General features: G+C 38.8%; 1 protein-coding gene across 18 annotated transcripts in view; it reads right to left on the bottom strand.

Annotated features, from left to right (window-relative positions):
* The window catches only part of ERC2 (ELKS/RAB6-interacting/CAST family member 2), a 741,540-nt gene that overhangs the window by 172,437 nt on the left and 542,251 nt on the right, over positions 1-26,852 (bottom strand). For all 18 annotated transcript variants that reach the window (XM_089522554.1, XM_089522416.1, XM_089522425.1 and 15 more), the window contains 2 exons: positions 22,264-22,398; positions 16,315-16,381 (listed from right to left, as the gene is read on the bottom strand). In XM_089522554.1, coding sequence (XP_089378680.1) covers positions 16,355-16,381; positions 22,264-22,398 — 162 coding nt within the window. In that variant the 3' untranslated portion in view covers positions 16,315-16,354. The remainder of the gene's footprint in view (positions 1-16,314; positions 16,382-22,263; positions 22,399-26,852) is intronic.

Here is a 26,852-nt window from a genome sequence, read left to right as displayed (position 1 = left end):
TCACTATCTCAGTCACCCACAAAAAAGTTTTGGTTTTTGGATTATTATGGATTTTGGAATTCTGGATTAAAGAATCTCAACGTGTCTTTTCTTTACAACTCTGTTCTCTTTCTATTTTCCACAAGGAACTCAAGCCAGCACATAGTGACTCCCTTGCCTTTTTATCCTCATAATCATTTTGTGAGGTAGGTTAACTGAGAGAAAGCAACTTGCCCATGGCCATCTAGGTCACCCAGTGTAATGGCAGAGTGTGGGTTCGAAATCAGATTGGTTGCAAATCCAACCACCACATCATCCCTGCTTACCTGTTGTACAGATTTTAAAAACTGTTTAGAAGCTTTTACAGTTATGATTTTCTACATCCAACTAGTCAGTCCCCTCTAATTTCATGTGATTAGAGTTGCAAAACTAAGTAGCACCTTGTGCATGCATGAGTCTTGCTAACTTCCTAGGGAAATATGCTGAACATGTTCCTTGCTGCAATAAAGGAGATAATGGACTTACACATTGCTGTGGACACATGAGCCAACAAAGTCTTTGCTATTATCATCCTCTCAGAATAAACTGCAAGGGATGGGAATCATACAGCCCTCCCTGGACTGCAACTTCTTGAACCCCCAACCCCACAGCTCAGTATAGAGGCCCTGTGTCCCCAAATAAATTGCTTTGGAGGGGAGGGCTTTCTAAACAATGTGGGATAAAACATGGTGACCTGCTGAAGGACTGCAGGGAATCCACAACAGACTCTCTCATGCCCTATCCCACATTGTTCAGAAGTGGACACCAACAATACAGAGATTACTCCCAAGGGCACAGGCAGCTGCCAGGAGGGGGCGGGAGAGAAAGAGATGGGACAGGGAGCTTTCCCTTTGTGAATTTCCTTCCATCCACTCTTTTAGGATCCAAGTTACTATTTCCACAAAGATGATATGAAAAGTGGTACCAATATAAATGGATCTGTGCAATTTGTCTTTGAGAGACTTGAACTGATGCAGAATGTTTAGTGTTTCCATTCTGTACACGGGATGTTTATTTGACAAACTCAACTAGTCTATAAAGAGGCAAGTCTTCACTAATTTTATTCTGAAAGGAAACAATAATAATAATTTAATTTGTTTTATTTATATACCGCTATTCCAAAGATCATAGCGGTGAACAGCAAGTAAGCTAATTAGCAAGTAAGCTAATTTGCCCCCAACAGTCTGGGTACTCATTTTAGCGACCTCGGAAGGATGCAAGCCTGAGTCGAGCTTGGGCCCTTTTGCTGGTCTTGAACTCGCAACCTTGTGGTTTTGAGTGAATGGCTGCATTTTTTTTAGCAACTTTCCTCTTGGTGTGAGAAAGTATTTGAAACCTGGACAGTATTTTGATGACTATTTCCAGTCATGGCTATACAGTGACCATTTGCACTTTCTGTTGAGAAAATATTTCTTAATGGAAATATAAGGTACTGCACTTAGGGCAGAAAAATGAAATGCACAGATATAGGATGGGGGACACCTGGCTGAATGAAACCACATGTGAAAGGGATCTGGGAGTCCAAGTAGACCACAAGTTGAACATGAGTCAACAGTGCGATGCAGCAGCTAAAAAGGCCAATGCAATTTTAGGCTACATCAATAAAAGTATAGTGTCTAGATCAAGAGAAGTAATAGTGCCACTGTATTCTGCTCTGGTCAGGCCCCACCTGGAATACTGTGTCCAGTTCTGGGCACCACAATTCAAAAAGGACATTGAGAAACTGGAGCATGTCCAAAGGAGGGCGACTAAAATGGTGAAAGGTCTGGAAACCTTGCCCTATGAGGAATGACTCAGGGAGCTGGGGTTGTTTAGCCTGGAGAAGAGAAGGTTAAGAGGTGATATGATAGCCCTGTATAAATATTTGAAAGGATGTCATATTGAGGAGGGAGCAAGCTTGTTTTCTGCTGCTCCAGAGAACAGGACCCGGAACAATGGATGCAAGGTACAGGAAAAGAGATTCCACCTCAACATTAGGAAGAACTTCCTGACAGTAAGGGCTGTTCGACAGTGGAACACACTCCCTTGGAGTGTAGTGGAGTCTCCTTCCTTGGAGGTCTTTAAGCAGAGGCTAGATGGCCATCTGCTGGGGATGCTTTGATTTGGATTTCATGCATGGCAGGGGGTTGGACTGGACTTCCACCTCTACGATTCTATTATTCTATGATTCTATGATCAGCTTGCACCCTGTATTGTAGTTATGGATTCTTAAGATAGAGTTATGGAGCTGTAATTGCACCATACTCAGTATACTACGTATTCACAACACAGTCACTGGGCAGATGGCCCAGGAGGAATGATCTCCAGCCACAGTCGCTCCTGAACTATGGCAGTGAGACAGCCCGCTCCTGAAGTGGACTGCTGCTGCACTCCTTAACAGGCTGCCAGCAGGAACGGATTAAAATCTGCTCCTTTTGGCAATGGCTTTAGGCCATTTTAGGCAGCTTAGAGCAGCTTCTGACCACTTCAGGAGCATGTTGTCATTTAAACACCTTGCCCCTGAAGTGGCCAGAAAGCATTCTATTTGACCTGTCCATTTTGGGCCACTATTGCCACAATTGTAAATCCCCTCAAACCCAGTTTACCAGTCACCTGCTGCAGTGAGTGATGGATCACCCTGATTCGGTGATCAGGGCACAAGAGGATGATGTTTCCACTCCCTCCCATTAGCAAGTGAGGCTGTGACAATCAGAACCAGGACCCAAATTGCATTTCCTTCTCAGAATCTTTCTTGCTGGCAGGAGAGAGTGGGAAATGTCATCTTCCTTCACCTCACTCAGCAGCTAAACAGATCTCGAACACTGCCAAGAAATGCAGGATACTGGCAATTACTTTTAGAGCACCAAACGCTGTTTTGCTGTGTAGAAAATGCTGTTCTTGGCACAGAATGCATGAAAAATCAACCATGTATGAATTTTGTGCAGAATGAGTTCTGAAATGAAATTTCCATCAGTCCAGAATTCTTCTTTTTAGGGACTCAGCACTTGAGAAATACATTTTTCAAATATTTTCCAATTTTTTTGAACATTTCTTACCATGCCTTCCTACTATCCTGAATCATATAAATTGTTCCAATAAGAAATGTAAAATTGTCCAAAGTATATCCTGTATTTGAGAACTGCTTCTTTTTACTGGGCATATAGACTTTATGATACATGTATTTTTTCTCTCTCTAACTTGTTCTTTAAAATACTCTTCAAGGTCCAAAACTGACTGATACATATTGCTATCGGAAAACTACATGGAAATTACTATAGGAATAGTTTTTGTTTCCTAAACAGCGAGAAAAAAATGCATACAAAATATACACTCCTATCTTCATTACTGTGAGAGCTAGTATGTGTAGTGGTTTGAGCATCTTTGGAGAGCAGGGTTTGAATCCCCAGTTAGCCATGGTAATCCACTGGGTGACATTGGGCAAGTCATGATGATGATGATGATGATGATGATGATAATAATAAATATTTATTTATATCCCGCCTCTTCTGATTGAGGATCGAGGTGGGTAACAACAAAGAAAATACAATATACAACAATAAAAACAACAAGCCCCACAAAACCCCATACTAATGGCAAACCCACACTGAAGAATCTTGCCCTACAATAGGTTTGCCTTGGGGTAGCCATAAGTTGGAAATGACTTGAAGGCAAACAGCATACACATCTTCATTATTATCTTCTTCAGAATATTTTCTAATATTTTAAATCGTTTTAAAACAAATGGTAGATTCACATGCAGGGAAGGAAAGCATCCCTGTGAATGACTACCACATAAAACTGGCACCTATTTCAATAATCAGTTTAGGTTGTGCCATAAGAGCTGCACAGAGCCTAGTGATGTTCATTTGATTCATACTCCTGTTTCCAATGGCATCTTTTCACAGGCTGTGAAGCCATGAACATTTCAGTGTCAGAAGAAAACCTGAAACCATGACAGCACCATGGCAGAATTTTAATTTAAATGCCTGCTGCCACATTCTGTTTTAAGACTGTGATGAAATACAGACTCCATGGCTTCAAAACCAAGCAGCTCTCAATCTCCTACCCCATGGCAACATCCTCTAACCCAGTGCTTCTCAATTATTTTCTGTCATGCCCCCCCAGGAAGAAGAAAACATTTCGCGCCCCCCGCGCGACTGTACATTTGTCTATAAAATTGGTCAAATGAGCCCCCCTTTATGGAACCTCACGCCCCCCCCGGGGGGCGCGCCCCACTATTTGAGAAGTACTGCTCTAACCTAAGGAGGAGCCCTGGAGATTTCAAAAACTAGCACGTTTTAGTACACATTTAGCTTGTTTGCTTCAATTAATGTATTCAGTGGAAGCTGGGGGCTTTAATGCAATTTGTCACTGAATTAATTCTAGGTTTTAGTTTGAACTTTTAAAAAGCTATCCCACAAACTGAACCTATTTTGGGGATAGGCTCAGTACATTGTGTGAGAGCCAATGTGATGTAGTGGTTTGAGTGTTGGATTAGAACTCTGGATACAACCAGGGTTCAAATCCTTGCTCAGACACACAAAAACCACTGGGTGACCTCAGGCAAGTCATACTCTCACAGTCTTGGAGGGAGGCAAAGGCAACCCTTCTCTGAATAAATCTTGGTAAGAAAACCTTATGACAGAGTTGCTTTAGGATCACCATAAATCAGAAGCAACTTGAAAGTACACAACAACAAACTCAGGCCCTATACAGACAGCCAAAATAAAGCTACTTCGAGTCACTTTGGAGGTATGGTGTTTCAATTATACATGCGTCCTAAGAGTCTAGAAGCTGCACTCCAGTCCTTAGGACTGGAGCGTGGCTTTGGTGCGGCTTCTGGACTCTTAGGATGCATGTATCGTTGAAACACCATACCTCCAAAGTGACTCGAAGCAGCTTTATTTTGGCTGTCTGTATCAGGCCTCAGTGTCCTTTAAAGTTCATGATACAACCTGGACCTCATTCACCATCTAACTGACAATGGAGTCATCCCAAGCTTTGCCCTGATGTTATTTGCTTCTTCTTCTATCTAACACAGTTATTTTTTCCCTTTTGTGAAAATAAAACACTACCTCTGCCTTGCACTCCAGTGTTCAGGAAAGATTGCTCCATGATTTAGTCTCCTGTAACATAATTTTCCAAAGACTGTAACATTAATACGACCCACAGGGAGTTTATTAAAATATTTATTGAATTTTAATTCAGCAATTTTCAAATCTATTTTCTTGATGTCATTCTTTAGTATTTTGTTTAAGATAGTTTACATGTCTTCTTTACATAATCAACACTGTAGACAAGATTATGTAACAAATAACTTAATTTTGAATGACATTTACAAGGCAATAAATATTTACAAAAATATTTGTTCTTTGCGGAAAGTGTTTCCGAATGTTACTGAAGACATCCCTGTTTTCCAGTGCCCCCAAGATCACACATATTGATGTGCTGTTGGCATTCAGTAAAAAACACTTCTACTCAAGGGCTGTACAGCAAGGGTGAAGAATTGCAAGAGGTCCTGAGATAAATTTCCTGACCCTGGGAGGTGCAGGGCTGCCCAGAAATATCAAAAAATGAATGAACAAATCCAGAAATGCCTGGAAGCCCATTTTGGATTTGAGAAATTAGTTTCTTCTTTTGTCTTGTCTTTGTGCGCCAGTTGTAGAGTGGTTTGCCAGTCCTAATGGCTTTTCAGGGGGTCAGAAAATAGGAAGTCTGGAGGGATCAAGTATGGCAAAAACAGCCTAGGGGAACTGCCTACAGTCTGTGGGCCACACTTTGCCCACCCTTGCAATACATCAATACAGTAGTGGTGAATAACCATATATGAAACCCAAATAAACCAGTGGGGGAAGGCATTCAGAGCCATTTTGCTTTAATCATCTTTATGAGCAAACATTTAATAAATCTCATTGAAAAAGATGGGGAATACAGTACTTTTTTTAAAAAAAAAAAGCATTCTTGATAGCATAAAAATCACAGCAACTTGAAAGAAGGAATGAAAAGTCATTTCACCACAAAAGAATTTCACTTACAAAACAAAGTCTAGTGATTTGTTTTCATAAAATCATCATCACATTTGGATCCAACCCACCATATGTAAATAGACTAATCATTTTCAATTAGGCATATAGAGTTCTTGATAGCATTTCCAGGATGAAAAACTATAGGCCTTTGGATTTTGCAATCTCCTCTCTTACTCTTATCTTTAATTTGAAACCAGTTCTAGTACTTGCAATATCTCTATGTGTCAATATTTGTGATGCACATACAAAGGCAGTCAGTTCTGAAATCCTAGAGTAGCTCATGATACCCACTATACTCATACCCTAAGAACTTTATAAAAATTCAACCAATAAATTACAAGGTGGCATTTTTTTCGCTCCTACAGTAATGCAGTAAAAAAAGTATCAGTCTAAATGATGCTTGAAAAGTGACACATTCTAAAAGGCCTCAGTTCCAAATGATGAAACTATGGCGGGATACAGACCACCCAAAAAGGGCGGTCTCCCACGGCCCTGGTTTGCTCTGCAGGGAAGCCGCAGCCTTCAGACCATGGGGCTTCCCCGTGGAGCAAAAAGAACCCACAAAAAGTGGGTTCTTCTTGCGGTGCGATTGAGACGCTGCAGTATGCCAATGGCGCATTCACGGCATCACAATGACGCCGGGACGTGTGGACGCTATGTGTCCATCAAGTCAAAATGGCGGCACCCATGTGTACAGGGTGCTTCCATTTTGATGCCCTCGTCACATGCTAGGGGTAAGGCATGTATGGGCAGTGCGTCCTCGACCAACCCCTAGCACGTGACGGGGGCACTGCAAAGGCCTGTCTAAATAGGGCCTGTATCTTTCTGCCTGACTGGATGCAAAATGGGCATACATATTGTTTTAGAAAAAATTAAATTGAACAGGTCTGAATTTCCTCTCATTGTTTTTGTCCACTACTTTTGATGCTAGCAATGTCAGTTCTGATACATAGGGTTGTATTTCTTTCAAGATGTGGGCTAAATAAAATGTCCAAATATGAAAAAGTGTAAATGCCTTTAGTTTTTAAAAATAATAAATAAGTGATGACAGCAATTCATTATTTTCTTTTATCACAGCATTACTGGGTACAGTCCACCCTTGCCTTATGCAGGTGATCCATTCCGGACCCCCTGCGTAAGGCAAAAGCACGTATGTTAGAGCCCCATTACATATAATGGGGCTCGTGCACGCCACGCGGCCATGCGCATGAACCGCGGGCGCATGTGCCGTTCTCCCGTTCTCCCGGCAGCTTCCACGTAAGCTGGAAGCCGCCTATAACAAGCCCACATATGGCGTGGGCTCACTGTATAAATCTAAATGGTTTCTAAGAAAATCTTTAAAGTTTGTAAAGACATGCATGCCTGGATTAATATTTTTTCTTCATAATTTTGCCAGGATGAGACCTTTTCTATCAGACACCGCCCTTTTCTGCCTCAGATGGAAGCAGCACCAACCAAATGTCGCAGCCTCCAGGAAGCCTAAAAAGAACCCGCTCCCAGTGGGTTCACCGCTTGCAGGGGTGCCATGATGACGTCTGTGTGGCACGGCGCTGTTTGGGCACTGTGCTGTGTGGAGGTCATCATCACGTGCCTCATCTGTACATGGGCATACCAAGATGGCACCTGAGGTGCACAGTAGGGTTGCTCAGTGTGTAAATGCTCAGCCCCTGCACACCCCTAGTTCAGGCCCAGGCCGGTGCAAAGCGCCCGTCTGTTGAGCCCCTTAGTTCATGCTTTAGTCATAGCTTATCCTGATTATTGTAATCTTCATTTGACTGGTTTTCCATTAGTATATCTTAGTTCCCCAGTTCCTTTTCAATATCCCACTGCTAAGATTATCTTTCAGATCATCCGCTTTTAATCATCCACTTTTAATGTCCCTTCTTGGCTAACTATGGGGTTGTACAGATTGCCCCTAAGAGGCAGCAGGTTGCCGCCCCTTTTCTGGCTGGATTGGGGCCGTGGCAACCTCATGCCGTGGCCCGGATCCAGCCTCTGGAGAGTGCAAAAAGGAGCAAAAAGATATTTATTTATTTATGCCAATATCCCGCACATCAATGTATCATAGGCTCAATACAGACGAGCAGAAAGGAGCACCAAGACGCTGCCCTTTTCTGTCCCATGCGGAGGCCACAGCAATCAAATGCTGTGCATATGCGCTACACCGCATCACGTGAACATCACCATGGCAGCCCCCATGTAGATGGGGGCACACCATTATGGTGTGGTAGGGCTCGGAGTGTGTGGTTGCTCCACTCTTCTGAGACCTAATTTAGGCCCCAGAACGGCGCTTTTTGCCCATTTGTATCGGACTATAATTCTCTATAAAAACTAGGTGGTTTCATGAATTCTTTACAGACACCTTCAAAAATACATTGTTTGATTATTTAAAAATAAAAGTTAAGGATATGTAAATAACAAACTCAGAACTGTGCTGCTAAATCTTCTTCAAACTCTGTTCACACACACATACACAAAATCATGTTCACATTAGAGAGATTAGATTTTGGTCTATCGTAGTTATTTCCTTTCCTTGTACATTTTTAGAAATTCCTTTATTCTTAGCTAGATTACCATGTTCTCCACACTTCATCTATACCTCAAACTATATCTATACTCCATCTATACCTCAAATGCTTTATCTGCTTCCAACAATGTCACTCTCATTATTATTTTGTGTGTGTTCCTTTGCATTGAAACTTATCCTGTAAGTCAGTGATTGTCAAACTTTGGTCCTCCAGGTCTTCTGGACCTCAGCTCCAAGAATTCCTGACAACTGGCCAAGATGGCTGGGACTTCTGGGAGCTGAAGTCCAAAACACCTGGAGGACCAAAGTCTGGCAATCACTGCTTTAAATGGATGCAAAGCTATTTGGGGTTTCTACAGTCTCCTGTCAGTGGAAGCCAGTTTGAATATTACTAGATACTTGAGAAACTTGCTTGTCTTTACTTGAGTAAAGAAGTTGTGTCTAATTACAGCAGCACCATATTCACTACATTAAAAACACTGAAAACTATATGCAGATGGGAAATCTGTGGATGAATTCAAGAAACTTGGAGAGGATAGATTTTTTTAATGGTTCTTGAGAATAAGCTTATTACTGGCAACAAAGTCATGGCTGATCTTTCAGTTCTTAACTTTAATTAGAACAATATTTAGTGATCCCTGGCTTCTTTCTATGCTATTCTAGTATTTAAAAAGGAGAGCCACCACTCACTAGGGGCATTATGAGACAAAATTATGCCCAAGAGAACATCTGTCACTTTTTGTGATTCCTTTTTAGAAATGATCTTACCATCAAAAGTAAACATCCACTTCATGAATCCTTTGAAAAATTAAAGTAGTGGATCCCTCAAATTGATCCCAGTTTTAGGGACTCCTTTTTGCCCTGTATGTCTGATTTGAGCCTAAAATTCTCCCCGACAATTTAGAAAGAACACATCCTTCTTTCATTTCCTATCTAGAGTCAGGAAGTTAGTTGTCTTTATGTAGAATAAATTAAAGAGGTGTGAAGTACTATTAAATCTGAACACAAAACCCAAATGGATTATGTTTCAAATTATCATTCCAGACACAAATCAATATCCCACAGTTTAAGAGGCCACACTGATAGAAAACCTATAAAACTGTATTCTTCTTAACCAAACATTGACATTAGAAACCTTCTACACACCATTTCAAAAATTTACTCTGTCTCAAAAGCAAAACCAGTCATCTCTGAGACAGTGTTTCAGCAGGATTTGTGTCAGCAGCAAACAATATATGGTAAATGGGAAACACCCTTTGTAATCACAAAGATTGTCATAGCAGGGATTTGTACAGAGCATTTTTCTCAAACATGCAATCACGTCAGAGTTCAAGGTGAACGAAAGAAGAAAAGCAGCGGTTAATTCCACCACATCCTGAGATTCAAGACATTCCAGTGCTGCTATTGAACCTGGTTGCATATCAAAACAAGGAAATAAAACAGCATTGGCAGAAGAATATATATTGCTAAGCTTAGCATTTATGTTTTTGAATTCTACCCCTTAACCTGAAAATAGTCAGGAAAGACCAGTTCTTATAAGGTGGGGAAGGAAAGTACTAAGACCATGAACAGGGTGTTTTATGGCTATAAGAGCGTGCATGTTCCTCAAATGAACAATAACACCAGTATTTTGCTACTCCATTCAAAGAATTACATAAGATTGCCTATCTATAGTGCATATGGTGAAAAATGAAAACAAATTAAGATAGAATTGAATAGATACCCTTAAAGAGTCTTAAAGCAAATGTTTTAAGGGGATGTTCAGGAGCCACCAAAGTGTAGTCTAAAGTTGTATTACTTTTGTCTTAATTCAAATGTCAGTATTGTTTGGAGCAGAGAACCTACCACTCATGAAACATTTGAATGAGAAAATGGACACCCAGTTACAATTTCTTTAAAATGCCTTGTTACTCTTACTTTTATGAGAAAATTCCATTTCTTTATCAACTGTGATCTCATATTTCTCTTATTATTAATTTAGTTTTAAATCATTTTTGCTTTATACTACTTTTTTGATTGAAGGAAGATGACAAGGACACAGTTCAGTCTTCAGCACTCAAACCAAATGTGTCACCACACTTAAAAGGGTATTTATTAATATACAATTTACTGCATTGCTATAACCATAATTTGTGGCCAGAAACAAAATACAAAATGTACAGAAGAAAGAAATGCATTTGGGGGTACAAATATTTGTCTTACAATTATTTATGCTAGAATTAACTTTTCTGTTCTTTAATGTAAAAGTAGAGAAACAGATTTTTTTTCTCTCAGAATATTTTTCTCTTCTAATTTTCATTATTCTTTTTATGTTAATATGTCCCCACAGCAACATAAAAAAGGCCTGTCATTCAGATAATATGAACTTAATTTAATTATACACAAGGCACATTTGGTTTCTTGGAGTCTTGTTCTTTTCATTGGATTGGAGAAGTCTGTTGAAGATCATGTCCAATATATTCATGAGTCCCTTGAGATAGTTTACATTTTAGAAGCTGAAACCATCTGTTCAGTTTAAATACTTGGTACAGGATGTGATCCAGGAGGGAACACACACACATTCTGGACACACACCTACATTTTCTCATAGTTAGATTGTTAGAAGTTTCCTTCACAGAATCCACAAAATACTCTTTACATTTCTCCTAAGTTGAGAGTATTGAAGGATAAAACACCATGTCACTAGAGCCACACACACTTCCCCTACTCCAACTTCTATATTGTGTCAAATCACAAACTGCTTCTTGAACTCTGTCCAATTTTAGAAGCACTTTTGAGGGTTTTCTGAAGATAGCTTATGAAAAGGTTACTGAAATTTAGAAGTGAGCATGGCCCATCCCTCTGGAGTATGGCCACAAAATCTAAGGCTACAAGAGAGATTGCTTTTCCAAAAAGACCAAGCTGGTAAACTAGATCCATTACTGCTTTCAAAGAAGTGTTATAAAGTCCTTATAAAGTTAGTGAATGAACAATCTGGAAAATATTTTTCATCACAGACTATAAAAAACAAAGTACAGTAGGAGCTTGGTATCTGCTGCTAGAGTCCCATGATACACAGTGGCATAGTAAAATGGTGTTCCTTGTGCAAACTGGCAACATCAACGTTTGCTTTTGATTAAAAAAAATGTGAATTTTTCAAGTCATTGATGCTTGAATCCATGGATGCAGAATCCACAGATACGGAGGACTGACTGTATACATGCTTCTTGTTCAACAATGGCTCTGTCATCCCAGCTTGAACTCTGGAAACAATATCAGTCCAACCGAACTGTACAGGTGATGTCATAGCTGTTATGTCCTACATCCCACAGGGTTTTATCATACCTCAAACTCTTGTTATTCAGTATACTACAAGAATGGGGTAAACCCATGCAGCAATACTTATTTTCTAAAGAAAGGTAAGTTAATTTTAAACTTACAGTTAAATCTAAGGACTGTGACTTATTGTTTGTGCATTCATGACTTTGCAGTAAATAATTTAACATCAGAAAAATGATACACTGTTCCTCATTAAAAAAACTGTTTTAAAATATTTAGTTACAGATATAGATAAAAATGCAGCATCTTAATATTTTAGTAATAAATATTCTTAATATAAATTAGTGTAGTCCAATGAAACTTATTTTCAGGAAGAAATGCTCAGGACAATGATGTATTCTGATGCCTAATCCTCCCCACTGAAGCTCCCTGATTCCCTCTGAACCAAGGACTCTACAGTTCTTTGATTTCCTCACATTTGTATCCTTGCTTTACTGAACCCAGGAAGGAAACATAGATGTGAATTCTCTCTCTCTCTCTCTCTCTCTCTCTCTCTCTCTCTCTCTCACACACACACACACACACACACACACAATCAGAATAATCCTATGAAGTAGGCTAGGCTAAGACTGTGATGGAATCATGGTTACACATATACATCTAGATATGGATCATACACATTTTTGATATCTATTTGAGGGGTGTGGCTATGTCTTCGCAGAGGCCCAAATCACTTTTTCCACTCAGTAAAAGTGTTTAGAGATCATATGTTGTTGTGTGCCTTAAAGTCATTTATGATTTATGATTTCGACCTAAGACAAACCTATCATGGGTTTTCTTGACAAGATTGGTTAAGGGGACTTTGTCTTCCTCTGAGACTGAGAGTGTGTCACTTGCCCAAGGTCATTCATGGCTGAGTGGGATTCAAACCCTGGTCTCCAGAGTCATAGTCCAATGCTCAAACCACTATAGCATGCTGGCTGTCTTCTGGATCAACCTAGTCATAATATACTTTTATAATATTTTGATTTAATGAAAATAATTTTCTTTACTTTCTCCATAGCTCAAGCTGCCATGTAAGACATTTAAAATCAAACACAAAAACATTACAGAAAGCAATTTATTTATTGTATTCATTTTATTTATATCCTGCCTTTGTCCCAGCATAGGATTCAAGGTAGCTGTTAACTCTCCCATCAAATAGCAACAACAATCCCTCAAATAATTTCAGATTAAGCTGCAGATCTAAGTAATTACTTAAAATAATTTGAAATCAAGCAGGAGATAACAAGAATCCTGTTCCATAATAAAAATACTGAGAGCATGCTCTAAGGAACTGATATGTTCTTGGACAGTAAAACCATGACAGCCTGTGTTTCTAAGGATGAGGAAATTTGTTTGAGCAGAATGCCAATATCCTAGCCAAAGCTATGAAAGCCTCACATTCATTGTAGGGAAGATGGGAAAAGTCAAGCTACATCTACATTTCAGAAGAAAAATCTGGGGAAAGAAAAGCTGCTGCTTCTGGTTTTGGAATCATCCCAGCTTCTTGCTGGCAGAGCAAAAAAAGATATTTATCAAGGTTCTGGAATAAAACAATATGGTGTAAATTACACTGGCTACCAAACAAAGGAATGGAAGTACATTGGCTGTTTTGCCTAGATACTTTTGTGCCTCAAAAGTAAACAAACTTCTTTTGACTGTGTGCACATATGTGTGTGCACACATACACACAGGATATGAGATGTAAAATCAGACAACTGTTGAAAACATTATTACTTGCCAACAGCAAAAGGAACTCTAATTGAAATGGCATCAACCCTTAGCTAAGCAGAACTTTATAATAATCTACAGCATGCTATAGAAATAAATAAGGAAAAAAAATTCCCAGAGGGTCATATGAACAAAGCAATGCTATTTTTCAATTTATTTCTCAACCGAAGAGGAAATAAAAATCTGGATCCACAGCAGCTGAAGCAGTGCTACTCAGAGTGGTGGTCCCTGGGCTGGTGCTGGTCTCTTACCCCTTCGTTGCTAATTTACAGCTAGTTTTCAGGAAAGAAAAAACCATTTGTGCCAATGAACACATATATGGTGCCAGTGCCTCACACACTAAAAAGAAAGAATTGCTAGTCACCCACATGATATAACCTGAAAAACTTTAAGCTAAAGTATATGAAATAATTTATGCTCAGGTTCATTCATGGGGTTGCCATAAGTCAAAGGCTGCTGTCACACTACAGAATTAATGCAGTTTGACTGCTGTCATGACTCCCTCCTATGGCATTCTAGGATCTGTAGTTTGGTGTGGCACCAAAGCTAAATCTCACAAAACTACAAATCCCAGAATTCCATAACACTGAGCCATGACAGTTAAAGTCATGTCAAACTTCATTAATTCTGCAGTGCAGATGCAGCCAAAGCCAACAGGTCAGGCTTAAAGGCATTAGCCTTTTTTATTCACTTCAGCGCCAGATAGTTTGCTCCCTGTCACAAAGAAAAAAATAGTGCTATGCTCTGGCATAGGAACAGATTACCAATATCCCCCAAAAATATTTTGGCACAAAGGGCAGGACATCTCAGAAGCATCTTTCTTGATCTTTGTCACTAAACTACAATAATAACATATTTTACATTAAGAATAGATTGTTCTGAAGTGAGAATAGATTGTCCTGAAGTAAGCTAAATGACCGGATTGTTCAAAATGTCCTAATCTGAAGAATATTACACCAAACCAACTGCTTTTCTTGAGTTATTTTGGCACTTAAATCCCCAAATATCTTCTTCCTTGTGATATTCTACTCTAGACACAGGAAATACAACATTATTTTCCTTGTTCAATCCATGGCTGGGGGACTAGTTTATGGATGAACTCCAATTCTGCCGTTTCTCTTTCCAAACTAACTTTGTAGTTCTTTTGCTCATGGCCTGCTCTTCTGAGGTCTGAGATGGAATGCCCAGGGAGACTGAAATGTTCTGCCACCAGTTTTTGTGTATTCCCATTCCTAATGTCTGCTTTTTGTCCATCCTCTGGCACAAGCCTGACCCTCAGAACAGAGGTCCTTGAACAAAAGAAGTACAAAGGTAGATTGGAAAGAGAAACAGCAGAATTGGAGTTCATCCATAAACTACAGTCCCTCAGCCATGAATTGAACAAGGATAATGGCTTCCTGGCTCACTACACACATTTCAACACTATCTGACCCCATCCTCAGGGGGGCATCTATTTTCCCCACCTACAGGCTAGTTTCCAAAGCCAAGCTGGTCTTGCTTCTTCATTTCCAGATACAATGGCTAGTTCCCAATGTCTTTGTTCACTAACAACCATAGTTAAAACTGGACTTGTTACTTCCTTTTCATACACAAAGGATTTTGAATTTGAATTGACATTCTCACATACCAATGGCATATATGTGTCTGCCCCTGGTTTCCACTCCACTAAATGCATTTGAAAAAGTAGGCTGAAGTCTATGAAAGCTCATGCTGCCAACTTCTTCTTTTTTTCAATTAGTCTCAAAGGTACCACAAGGTCTCTCTACATGATAGATACTGTTCCACTGGTTTATAAACTTCAAGCTATCTCAATTATTTTGACATCATAAAATGTTTTGTTTTTCTCTCAACAGTTACTACTTCTTTTGTCAACAGTTATTTATACAGAAGCATAATTTGCCAACAGAAAAGCCACAGCTAAGCTGCACCAAGATAATCAAAAACCAGTTTAGTGCAATTCATATACACTACCCGTGCGTAACTGACAGAAGACAAAGGGTTGATGCATGAGATACATGATATATATTTAGAGAAAGAAGTTCTTAACATTTGGTTCAAATAACATGGCAATAAAACATTTTGGATGGGATTGATTTCTATTGATGATGTTCACACATAACTATTCAGAACTACTGCCACTGTCTCACTTCATCCCACCAATTTCCGAAAACAAATGGGTTGGATCCAAAATGCCCCTCCACAAATGACACAGAGATATTTTCATTAGCAAAAGTAATAGGAATCTAGTAACAGCTTCTCACAGGAGGAAAAAAAAATGGGGTGGCAATGTTCTCCAGTTCCTCCTTCCCACCTTCTATTCTGTTCCAATATGGCAGATGACACTGGGAGCTAGAGGTAGTGAGGTATCAGAGAAAATTGTCTCCGTCCCAGTCCAGAACTTGGAAAATTTACTTTTGGGGTGCTAGTTCCAGAATCTTCCAGCCAGCATGGCCCCCAAGCAGCCAGCATGGAAAAGTTACTTATGGGGCTACAGTTCCCAGGAGACCCCAGCCTTGATGACCATTGGCCACAGTATCTGGGAGATTTTGGGAACTGTAGTCCAAAAAGTAAATTTTCCTGCTACATACCCTTTCTCCATCATTAGTAGAGCTCTGGTAAATGCTAGTCTGGATCCAACCGATTTATTTTACTTTTAAGAGATGTGTTCACCAATATATTTTTAGTTCAATCATATGAAACAGAATTTTAAAATAGAATAAAAATGTTTCTCACCCCTCAAAACAAAACTGGAACTTTGGTTTATAGGAACAGGTTATGCCCATATACCCTCCTCATCATCCTGCGAGCCAGACATTAGAAGATGCATAGAGGTGTTAGCATTGGAATGAAAGAAGAAACAGTTAGTTACTTTGGTGTAATTAAAATCACATTGATTTTCATGGAAGAAAATTTATGAAAACAGGTAAGAAGTTATGAATGTAAGCAGAAACTGTATTATATCACAAGGAGCAAACAAGACAAGTATATAAGGAAACATTTCCCATACCCATGAAAATTAGATTGTAAGACCAAACAACAAATGGTTGCATGAAAAAGAAAATTGCAATTTGCAGAGAGAATAAGACTGCAAATGGCTGCATGAAAAAGAAAACCACAGTTTGCAGACAGAATAAGATTGCAATCCTATCTATGTTTATGAGGGGAGGGGGAGAAGTATCATGAGTCCCAGTGGGGCTTACTCCTGAGGAGATCTACCTAGGATGGCACTGTAGCTACCACAACTTACAGCCTGCACATCAGTACTGTAATGGAAACTAAATTATAATACAAATGTTTAAAAAAATTAAATAAAAATCCTATTAAAAGTACTAATTTAAAGCCATTTTAAAAGCATTTAAAACATAATAAAGAGAATAAAATACAGCACTTCAATAAAATATCCTTCTTCAACAGTCAGCACTACCTTAATAAAAAGATATTTGCTTGTTGATTGAAAGAAAGTAGAGAGGGGACCAACCTAGCATTCTATGGGAGAGAACTCCACAGTCTGGGATCAGTCAGCAATAGATCCACTGACTGCCCTTGGCTGAGAGAGCCAGCACATGTAGAATCTTCTTCTCTGGCTTCTGGCTATGTTCCCTTTCACACCAAACAATTATAGCACTATGATTCTGCTTTAACTGCCATAGCAACATCTTATGGAATACTGAGATTTGTAGTTTGGTGAGGCACTAGAGCTCTCTGGATGAGGATTCTTAATACCTTTTTAAACTACAGATCCCAGGAAGTTGCCATGGCAGTTAAAACGGAATCATACTGCTATAACTTTGTGATTTGAAAAGGCCCTCACTACACTTCTGGCTTCATTTCCCATTCTCCTTCTCTAATTGAGGAAGGTGAGGGTGCAGGGATGTCAGAGCAAAAAGTGGAGAGGACTTTTGTACCTTTAATGGTTGTGCAGAAGATGAAATTTGAGAACATGTTGCTTGGTACCTGGCTCATGATAAGCCACACCTGCTTAAATTACCTCTTTTATACAACCATTGAAGTATGTAGAGAGACCTTGTAGCACCTTTAAGCACCTTTAAGACTAACCGAAAGAAAGACGTTGGCAGTATGAGCTTTTGTAGAGGCTTATTGCATGCATATTAATTCAGCTTACCTCTATCTGGTTTAAAATTTAATTTGGGTGGCATCCTGATGTTACCAGATGGTCTTTAGCACCAAATTTGCTGCCTGGATACAGCCTGGGTCCATCCCTGCTTCCAGAGCCGTTCCTACCGTTTCAGATCTGGGAGTTTTCTGAGTTAAGAAAATGGCCGCTGGAGCAGCTCTGGAAGTGGGGGTGGGCCTGGGCTGTATTGGGATGGCAAATTCGGCAGTAAAAACTGTCTGATAACATCAGGATGCCACCCAAATTAAATTTTAACCTGCATAGAGGTAAGCTGCATTAACATGCATGCGATAAGCCTCTACAAAAGCTCAGGCTGCCAACTTCTTTCTTTCAGTTAACTGCACAGATGCTACAAGAACTCTCTACATACTGATTATACAGACTAACACAGCTTGAATTCTATAACTATTAAAGGTACAGGAGCTCTGAGGAAGGAATGAAATGCACCACAGCAAAGACATAAAGGGTGACACTGATGCACAGCCATGCCCTGTTCAGGTGTTGCCACACTTTCTTCACCATGGGAGCAGGAGTGTGCCTAGTCCTGAGGAAGAGAGAATGAATATCGCAAGGTCACTTGGGGGGGGGGGTGTTTGTTTGGCATGGCTCAGTGGGAACTATTGTCTGGATCTCATAACTCCCAGTCAACACTCTCCCCACTATGCAACACTGGTCTGAGAGATTGTTACACTCTTCCAGGTTTCCTTCCACTGCATCTCTGAACTCAGTACACCTAATGTCCGTGCATATGATATGAGTACTTAAAGGCAGAGGGCTCTACGTATCCAGGTCAATCAATACAGCAACATCATAGGTTAGTACTTAAATCTGCTTCCTTTCTTTTCCCCTCCAGTTTCCTTCCTGTTTTCCATTTGAAAAAAATATAGTTTAGATTATGATTCTACAGAGGGGTGGGAACTACTTTGTCTTCAAAGCATTACTGTTTTATCAGGAAAAGGATAGAATGAACTGTGCATAGTTTATTTCATAACAGTCTATTTGTTGTTCTCAAAATTTAATTTAAGGGACACCGTATAATGAGAACATGTAGTCTGGAAACAGAGAGATTCACCTATCCCTGAGTAAGGTCAAACCTCATGTCTGGATTTGTTTGGGGTTTTTCAAATGAACAGCAATTTTATTTTTCTGAATCATGAAATTTTAGAGCTGTTCGTATGGGTTGTGTGGAGTAACCATGTCAACACGCTTATCAAACAGATCTTGAAAAGGGTTGTTTTTGGGGATTACAGCTCCCAGAATCCACCCATCAGGCCTTATGAAGAGAGCATGCCCACCGGCTAGAAATTGTAACTGAGTGCTGCCACACATGAATAGAACAAAGTGGTTCCACAATACTTGGTGGACAGAATATCAATTATAAATGCTTTCACAAAACAATCTTCATGAGTTAAATTTTTCTGGCTTCCTCCCTTCCCTGAAAAATCCTGCCTGACAAGACTTGTCACAGATACCTTTCACAACCCTGAGTGCAAAGAATTAACATCTCAACTCAAGTTAAGTAAATCTAGTGATAATAATGTGCTCATCTCATGAAATAGTTTTTTCAAAAAAAGCTGATATAAGGCATCCTCTTTTTGCCTTATTGTCTGCTGCCTACAAGTGATGCTTTGAGATGTCAAACATGTAACTACTGGCCCTGAGACTATAAAAGCTTTCTACATGCTGCAGACAATAGCATTTTTAACAAACTGCTTGCCACATAAGGGATTTTATTTCTTGCAAGAAATATATTTACTTGCTGCGACCTGAAAAGACACTATGTTTTGAAAGTGTGTAGGGACATTTACAAAAATTCTGACAATGTGTTAATCCTCAGTCAATTTATGGGAAACATGTAAGGTCAAACAAAACTCCGTGATGTCTGAACCTGTATGTGTATCTTGTAATAACCACTTTAACACAGAAGTACATCAGTTAGGAAGCTTCACTCGTCTAGGTAAGAAAGTTCTGTGGACCCATATATCCGAGGCTGAGTCACCTCTACTTGCCTCACTGCAGGTCCACTTTTAGGAGTATCAATGAGCACTTGTTTTCAGCTCTCTTTTACTCTTATAGTGCTTATATCTGAGACTGGTCTTTGTCTTACTTTCCTTTTACTTCACTGCATCCTCCAGCTACTGACATACAATGGCATACTGACTCTGACTTGATAACAATGAGGATAAGCAGAAGAAAGACAACAGAAGAAAGGAAAATGATACCAAGAAACAAAAGGTGCTATAGGACAGGGTGGAGCAAGAGATGGCAAGTGGCATACAATATTGGGGATTAGTGTGTTTTTACAGCAATTTCTTCAGCAATTTTGAATCACAAATTAGGTAATATTTGGCACAACCAAACTTTCTGAAGTTTTCTTGAAAACCTAGAATTACAGCTGGTTCAGACTTGTGACAATGAGCTGGCAAGTATTTAGCATTCTAGCTTTACAGTTCCTTTCTGCCAAAAGCATAGGAAGCTGCCTTCAACCTCAGGAGCTCAGTCTTTCCCATCACATGATACCTGTTTCTTTTTAACTGAAGAGCAAAAATGCCAAACCTGGGGCCTTCTTCAAGCAAAGCATGTGTTCTTTTACTGAAGTATTTCCCCTTTTCTTTTTTTTTACAGTTTACAATTCAGTCTCTTAGCCCTTACCATATTGTAGCTCTCAAGAATTGAGTAAAAATTAAAAGGAGGAGAAATGCTTGTGGTTCCAGAGGTAGTACAGAGGCAAGGATTTTCATTTTACATTTGGATTTGACCTCTACATTTTCAGTAACTTGAAACCAATGCAGTGCCAGGAAAAAAACATGCAAGATATATTCAATAACCAACTGGAGGTGAGCCATGGGCTAGAAGTTTATCAGACTATTCACCAGATACCTTCACAATGGTTTGTGGAAAGCAAAAAAAAAAAAACCCTGAAAAATAGTTTATTCTGTGGGGAATGAGAACCTATCAGTTGTGAAGCTGGGGATAATTGTATAATGTGAAAGGATCTTTAGATAATTAATTCCTTTTGGTATGTCTGTGTAAATAATCTTTTAAAAAAACATACCTACCTGAATTTCATAGTGAGCCTGGGGGATTCTTGGAGATGTAATCTGAAAAAGTACTGCACATACTTTGGGGCTGGGGGGATTCTGGGAGGCATCATCCAAAAAAGCAACTTTTCCCAAGCCTTTCTCCTATGTTTCTCAGACACAACTTATCCAACTATTTTAGCTGTCTAAAATAGGCAACATGACACAATTTGATTTCCATGTTCCTTTTAGGAGTGTCTCTCGAGTGTCGAGTTTTGTTCTCTATATATACTAATATCATTGGGGCTACTGTCATTTCCTCCATACCTCATATCCATGAATGTCTAGTCAAAACTCTTCCTCCACTTCCAAGAAAAACTAGGAATGCTACTAACATTTGTGGCACTGGTAAAGGAAGCTTGGGGTCTCCTTGACTTAAACAAGTGTCAATCATGAAAGTGATGTTTGACTTCCCTTCAGAATTTTTAAATCTTGAAATTGCTCCCCTTCAGGAAGGGGAGGCACACAATACAGGCTGTGGAGGATGGGGAAGCAGTTTGAGTCAGCATTAGTAAATATTTTATTTTGGCTGAGATGAAGGAAAAGGTAATTTCTATATGTCACTGTTACCTTAATCAAACACTCACAACTGTACCCACACATTTATCTCCTCTCAGTCCACATAACTCTCCTTTCTTGAAAAGTTTCCACCATGACTAGAAATGAAAGCCAAACTCTACCTTACTCTTCTGTCAGCTGATGCCAATATGATACTTCCCTTACTAAGCAGTATGGCACAGAGATACCAAGTCTCCCCTTCTCCTTTTTGGTGTAAAGTGCATCTAAAAGTCATTGGGATACTCCTCTTAAACTCAGTTACTCTCACTGTCTCTTCCATTTATGTATGGCAAAGTCAAATAATGTTTTTCTTGGTGCTGACAGAAAATACCCATGCCATTCTATAATGTTTCAAGTTTACTTTATAAAACCAGAAGCAACCACATTTGCTCCGTTGTTTTGATAATTTGATACTGTTGGACAAAGTATCTAAAATTCTACTTTTATAAGAGCAATATTATGTTAATACTGGTGAGCAGCTTCAACCCAATTATATTGCTGTGGCCAGGTTGGGTTCATAAAAGACAATCATAATAAATTATACTTGAACAGAACAGCTATCTAAACAAAAACCTTAACAACCATTTTTTTAATAAAAAAGCTATTCTTTAGAAACATTCTTTAAAATCATTGAATTGGGAGTCTTCAGAAATGCAAAGAAAGAGAAAGAGAAAACTATTACAAGAAAAGAAAGAAAAGGAAACCATAACAAGAGAAACAAAAAGCCAACGGAAACAGGAAGGAAAACATTTTGATTCTTTGAGTGATGGAAATAAAGCTATTAGTTCCAGTTCAAAGAGCATATCACTTATATTGTTTATTTCTTTGCTTCTGCAGATTTATTTTATCATGAACACTGGGACAGCAATAGGGTAACTGTGAAGTAAGGTAAAGAAAGACATGACTAACCTGTTCTGGAGAGGGTCTGTGATTCGAGTGTTGTGTCCTCCCAGGTGATCTGTGGTGATGGTGGTGGTGATGGTGGTGGTAGTGATGATGGTCATCATCATAGTTGTCTGCCATCAGTTTCATTCTATTCTGGGTCTGTATAGATAGAAGCAAAACAAAATGCCACTAAGTGCTAAAAGGCACTGGTCAAAAAGAATGTGAGCTGGGTCTGCACCATGACTGTAGGAACGTAGGAAAAATCCATCAGGTCTGATTTTTGCATACCAAATTTGGATCTGGTGAACTTATTAAGTGAAGCAGAATATACCAGCACACAGAAATCTGTACTTTTCATAATTTTACAGTCCAGTTCACAATCCAACATAAAAAAGCATAATTTTGTAGTCCACATTCCAACACAAAAGAAAATGTATGTACAAAGAGTATTATACTGAAGAAAATCACTTGCAGAAAGTGTGCTCAGTAGGACAAGTGCATACAAAAATGTATAAATTTAGGGGTTATTGCACAAAAACACCATGCAGATATTCTTCTGATATATTTTGCTTCATTTGCAAACTAATGTGAATGTAAAAGGAAGCAAACTTGTAGTCAAGGAACTGTAAAATTTGGTGAGAGCATAGATTCACCCACCCTGGTTTGATATCAAATTCAAGTCTTATACTTGGCAGCATAAAGTCTAATTAAACAGGCTGACACACAGCCAGTACTCTGTGTAAGGCTACCATTGCACCTCTATAAGGGACAAAGCTGGGGATCGGAAGAATATTCAGAGGGTGAGAAGGCATTCCCACTAGGCACTCCTCAGCAAGATAGTCCCACCTGGCCATCATGTCTGCCAGTTGAGGAATTTCTATTCTTTTCACCCTCTGACTTTCAGGATTCCAAACCAAGAGGAAGCATAATGTCCACCACACTGTAGGCATCAATGGCTGATAAAATAGGCAAGATCCCTTTAACTAACTAAACAACTACACACAAAATCCCTTCTCCCAGTGGAGACCATTGCTAGCTTGAGCTCCACTCTATCTATCCACTCCAAGTGCTGGTTTTGCCTAATGCATTATGACATAATATTGTAGTATTCATTATGCTATTTACTACTACTCTTTTTGCTGGGTGTTCACACATATTTGCAAAACTATATTTTACAGTCTATGTCCATCACTGGATAAAAAGTACATGTTGGTGTATAACCATCTTGTGTCACATTTTAACATAGTTATTACAGGAATTAATACTTGTACCAGCAAACATTTTGCTCTCTGCTGTAATCTCCACATCCAGAGTTCATTTTTCATTATGCTCATGTAGGAATAGGAACATTCCAGCTCCTAACGATCATATTTCAGATATCATAAATTGCTGCCTGATACCTTTCAGACATATCAATCTATAATAAGTGCTACATTTGCAAGAAATGTTAGTTCCAAACATAATTGAATATAATATACCATGACCTTATTTTCTATACTCTAGGCACAGGATCTTTCCTGCAATTGTTAGCATTAATGTTAGCCTTCCACAGGTGTTGGGTTTCTGCTCATTATCTGTAGTATTGGATCTAGAGATCTGCTGAGCCCAGTACAACTAGGGAAACATTCATCTGCATAAAATATTTCTATTTCATTGTCATGGTACAGGCATAGAAATAAATTGCAAGAGCAAACATATTCATGAGAACTATAATGTCTGAATGTATGCTAATGGAGGAGCTAAGGCAACACTTTTTTTTTTGAAAGGTCAGAAATGTTATCTAGAGAGCAATGTGGGTTTACTTTTCACTGAATGAGCAAAGCAGTCTACCGAAAAAAAGAAAGCTTGTTCCTGACCTGCAGTTGAATGTTCATTACTAAGTTTTAGCTTAAAGATAGCCAGCATGGCGTAGTAGTGTGAGCATTGAATTACTACTCTAGAGACCAGGGTTCAGTTCCTCATTCATGGAAACCCACCAAGTGACCTTCCACGAGCCACATACTCCAGAAAACCCATTTGCCTTAGGGTTGCCATAAGTAAGAAACATCTTGAAGGCAAGCAACATCAAATATCGTTACAAATAACAGAATGAAAACAACTTTCTCATTTAAATAGCACCAAGTATTTTAATGCATTTCAAGGTCTGGCCCCACCCTATATATCCACCAATAGACATATTTTCTACACATAAGAAATAAGACAATACTCTTAGGCTATTGGCAATTAGGTTCCTAGCAAATAGCACCCTGGTTCCTCTAAGCCTTATAATTATAATATTCTCCTCTGAGAGAACTTCTCAAAATTTATTTGTTTATTTTCTTATCAGTGAACAGTCTTAAATTTCCTACCTTTCAACTGTGTAAAAATGTACAAGTTAAACAAAATGATATATGCAGTCCTGAAAATGTATCTTGTAATGAGGTGTTGGGGATTAGACTTGTCATAGGATAAGAACTGTGAATGAATGATGCCATCTTCTTAATTTGGTGCTGAAATATAAATAAACCACTTTTAATATTTCTTCTTGAAGAATCCATACCGTAGGGAAAGCATACATACAGCTACCACTGATAGTAAGATAATTTTATCAGTCAGCTTAAACTTTTTAGAGGTTTTTAAAAGTTGTCTCTGATAAAACACAATACCAGAATTTTAGTAAGGCAGCAAAATTTTCTCAGAACAAGACGATTTGTTATGATAAATTATCACTTGACTAGAATAACAGAAAAACAGAGTCTAAAGTTATATTTGAGCTTCTCTTTTTATAAGAAAACTGTTATAAGAAAATGCAAACATATAGAAGGGGACAATTCTTCTACTTTATGGACATCAACAGTCTTTGTGGTTTCAAGCTTCCAAATGTACCATAATCAGATGGGGATATTTTTGTTGGGGTAGGAGGGGGGTATAAAGAGCAAATAGAAAACATGGGATGATTATAATTATCTTTATCAAGCTTTTAAACCAAATACTGTGAATTACTGCTGCATGTTTTACTTACTAATTCTTTTAAGGTTCAGTAGGCTTTGAAATGCCAGGTATACTTTTATTCCAGGAAGAAATTAATTAAGTGGATTGGAATTTGTCCAGGACCCCAAGGCCTTTATACCTCTACACTTGCAAAAAAAATGTGATGGGATTTTTATTGACCACATGTGTTTAAAAGCTTAGTTTATCGGGGCGGGGGGGGGGGGGGAATCTATGTACTTCCAACATCACCATGAAAATGTGCCGAACAACGCTGATCTGGAGTGAAGAGTGCCATCTACTGACTTTGCAGTGCCACCACTTACTGCAGCTTCCTTCAAATCATATTTCAAGTCCACTAGTCAGCATGTCTCTTCTTATTTGATATGGAACAGTAAAGCAGAATGAAATTCTACATTTCTATGGCTTTGATTTTGAATGCATCTCTCTGAGTATAAAATATGTTATGATCTTTAAATCGCAGAATACACATTTCAGAAAACACAAAGAAGAGAATACAGTGTATGTCCCCAGGAAATTAGCATTTAATCTCAAAGTCATTTTTAACTTAATTTTAAAACAATAACTTCATTTGTTGTTGTGTGTCTTCAAGTCATTTCCAACATAGTGACCCGAAGGCCAAGAGTTTTCTGGGGGCGAGAGTGTGTAATTCACACAAGGTGACCCAGTGGGTCTCCATGGCTGAGCAAAGAATCAAACCTTGATCTCCAGAGTTATCATCCAATGCTCAAACCACTACACCACACTGGCTCCCACCTAAACTTTACCCACCTGTAAGTAATTCTTAATGAAATTGACAGAGGTTATTTTTTAATAAAAATGGACATATCTGCATCCATTCACATACACATATCCATCCATTACATTTTAAACTGTGGATTTTAAATGTGGATTGTTTTGATATGTGTAAACATTATTTGTCATTTTAAATTTATATGTATTTTAATTAATGTTGTTTATCTGTTCATTGATGCTGTTTCCCGCCTCAATCTATGGGGAGAGGCTGGTAAGAAATAATAATAATAATAATAATAATAATAATAATAATAATTTTCTCATTCTCAATCTTTCTCTATCCTTTTTCTTTTCTTTTTACTTCCTCTTTTCCTGTCACCCAAGTAAAAATTCCATCATTCACAAGAATTAGGCTTTGAAGAAAAGCTTTATTTTGAAATTTATAATTTCTCTGGTGTGTGGATGCTGATAGATAGACCCAAAGAGGGGAGATTGAGGGCTGGATCAAAATGAGCCACAACCCAAGGGATGGATCTAGCTAGCATGGCAGAGTGGTTCTCTTGCCTGCCATTAAATAACAACAGCAGCAGCAACTATGTAAGCCAGGAATGTAAAAGTTTATTTCTACCATTCTATTTTTTTTCTATTTGAAAAATTCAGAAAGGCCCAGCTTGTAAGAAAATCTAGTGTCAATTGAGGCAGATTTGGGGGGGGGGGGTGTCACAAAGAGGCAGATACAGTTTAATACATTTAAGTACAAAGTAATGCATGTAATAATAGCAATAATATTTCACATGTCAAGCGCTCAAAGCTCTTTATATATGAGAAACTTCCTGCTTTCATTATCAACATAGGTGTGGATTTCCTTTCTCGTAGACTGAAACTGTCCC

This window comes from Sceloporus occidentalis, unplaced genomic scaffold (assembly GCF_023333645.1).
Source record: "Sceloporus occidentalis isolate IW3139 unplaced genomic scaffold, rSceOcc1.0.p SCAF_1, whole genome shotgun sequence".
Classification (NCBI taxonomy): domain Eukaryota; kingdom Metazoa; phylum Chordata; class Lepidosauria; order Squamata; family Phrynosomatidae; genus Sceloporus; species Sceloporus occidentalis.
The sequence above is the reverse complement of the archived record's forward strand: the minus strand, read 5'-3'. Positions and strand labels throughout refer to the sequence as shown.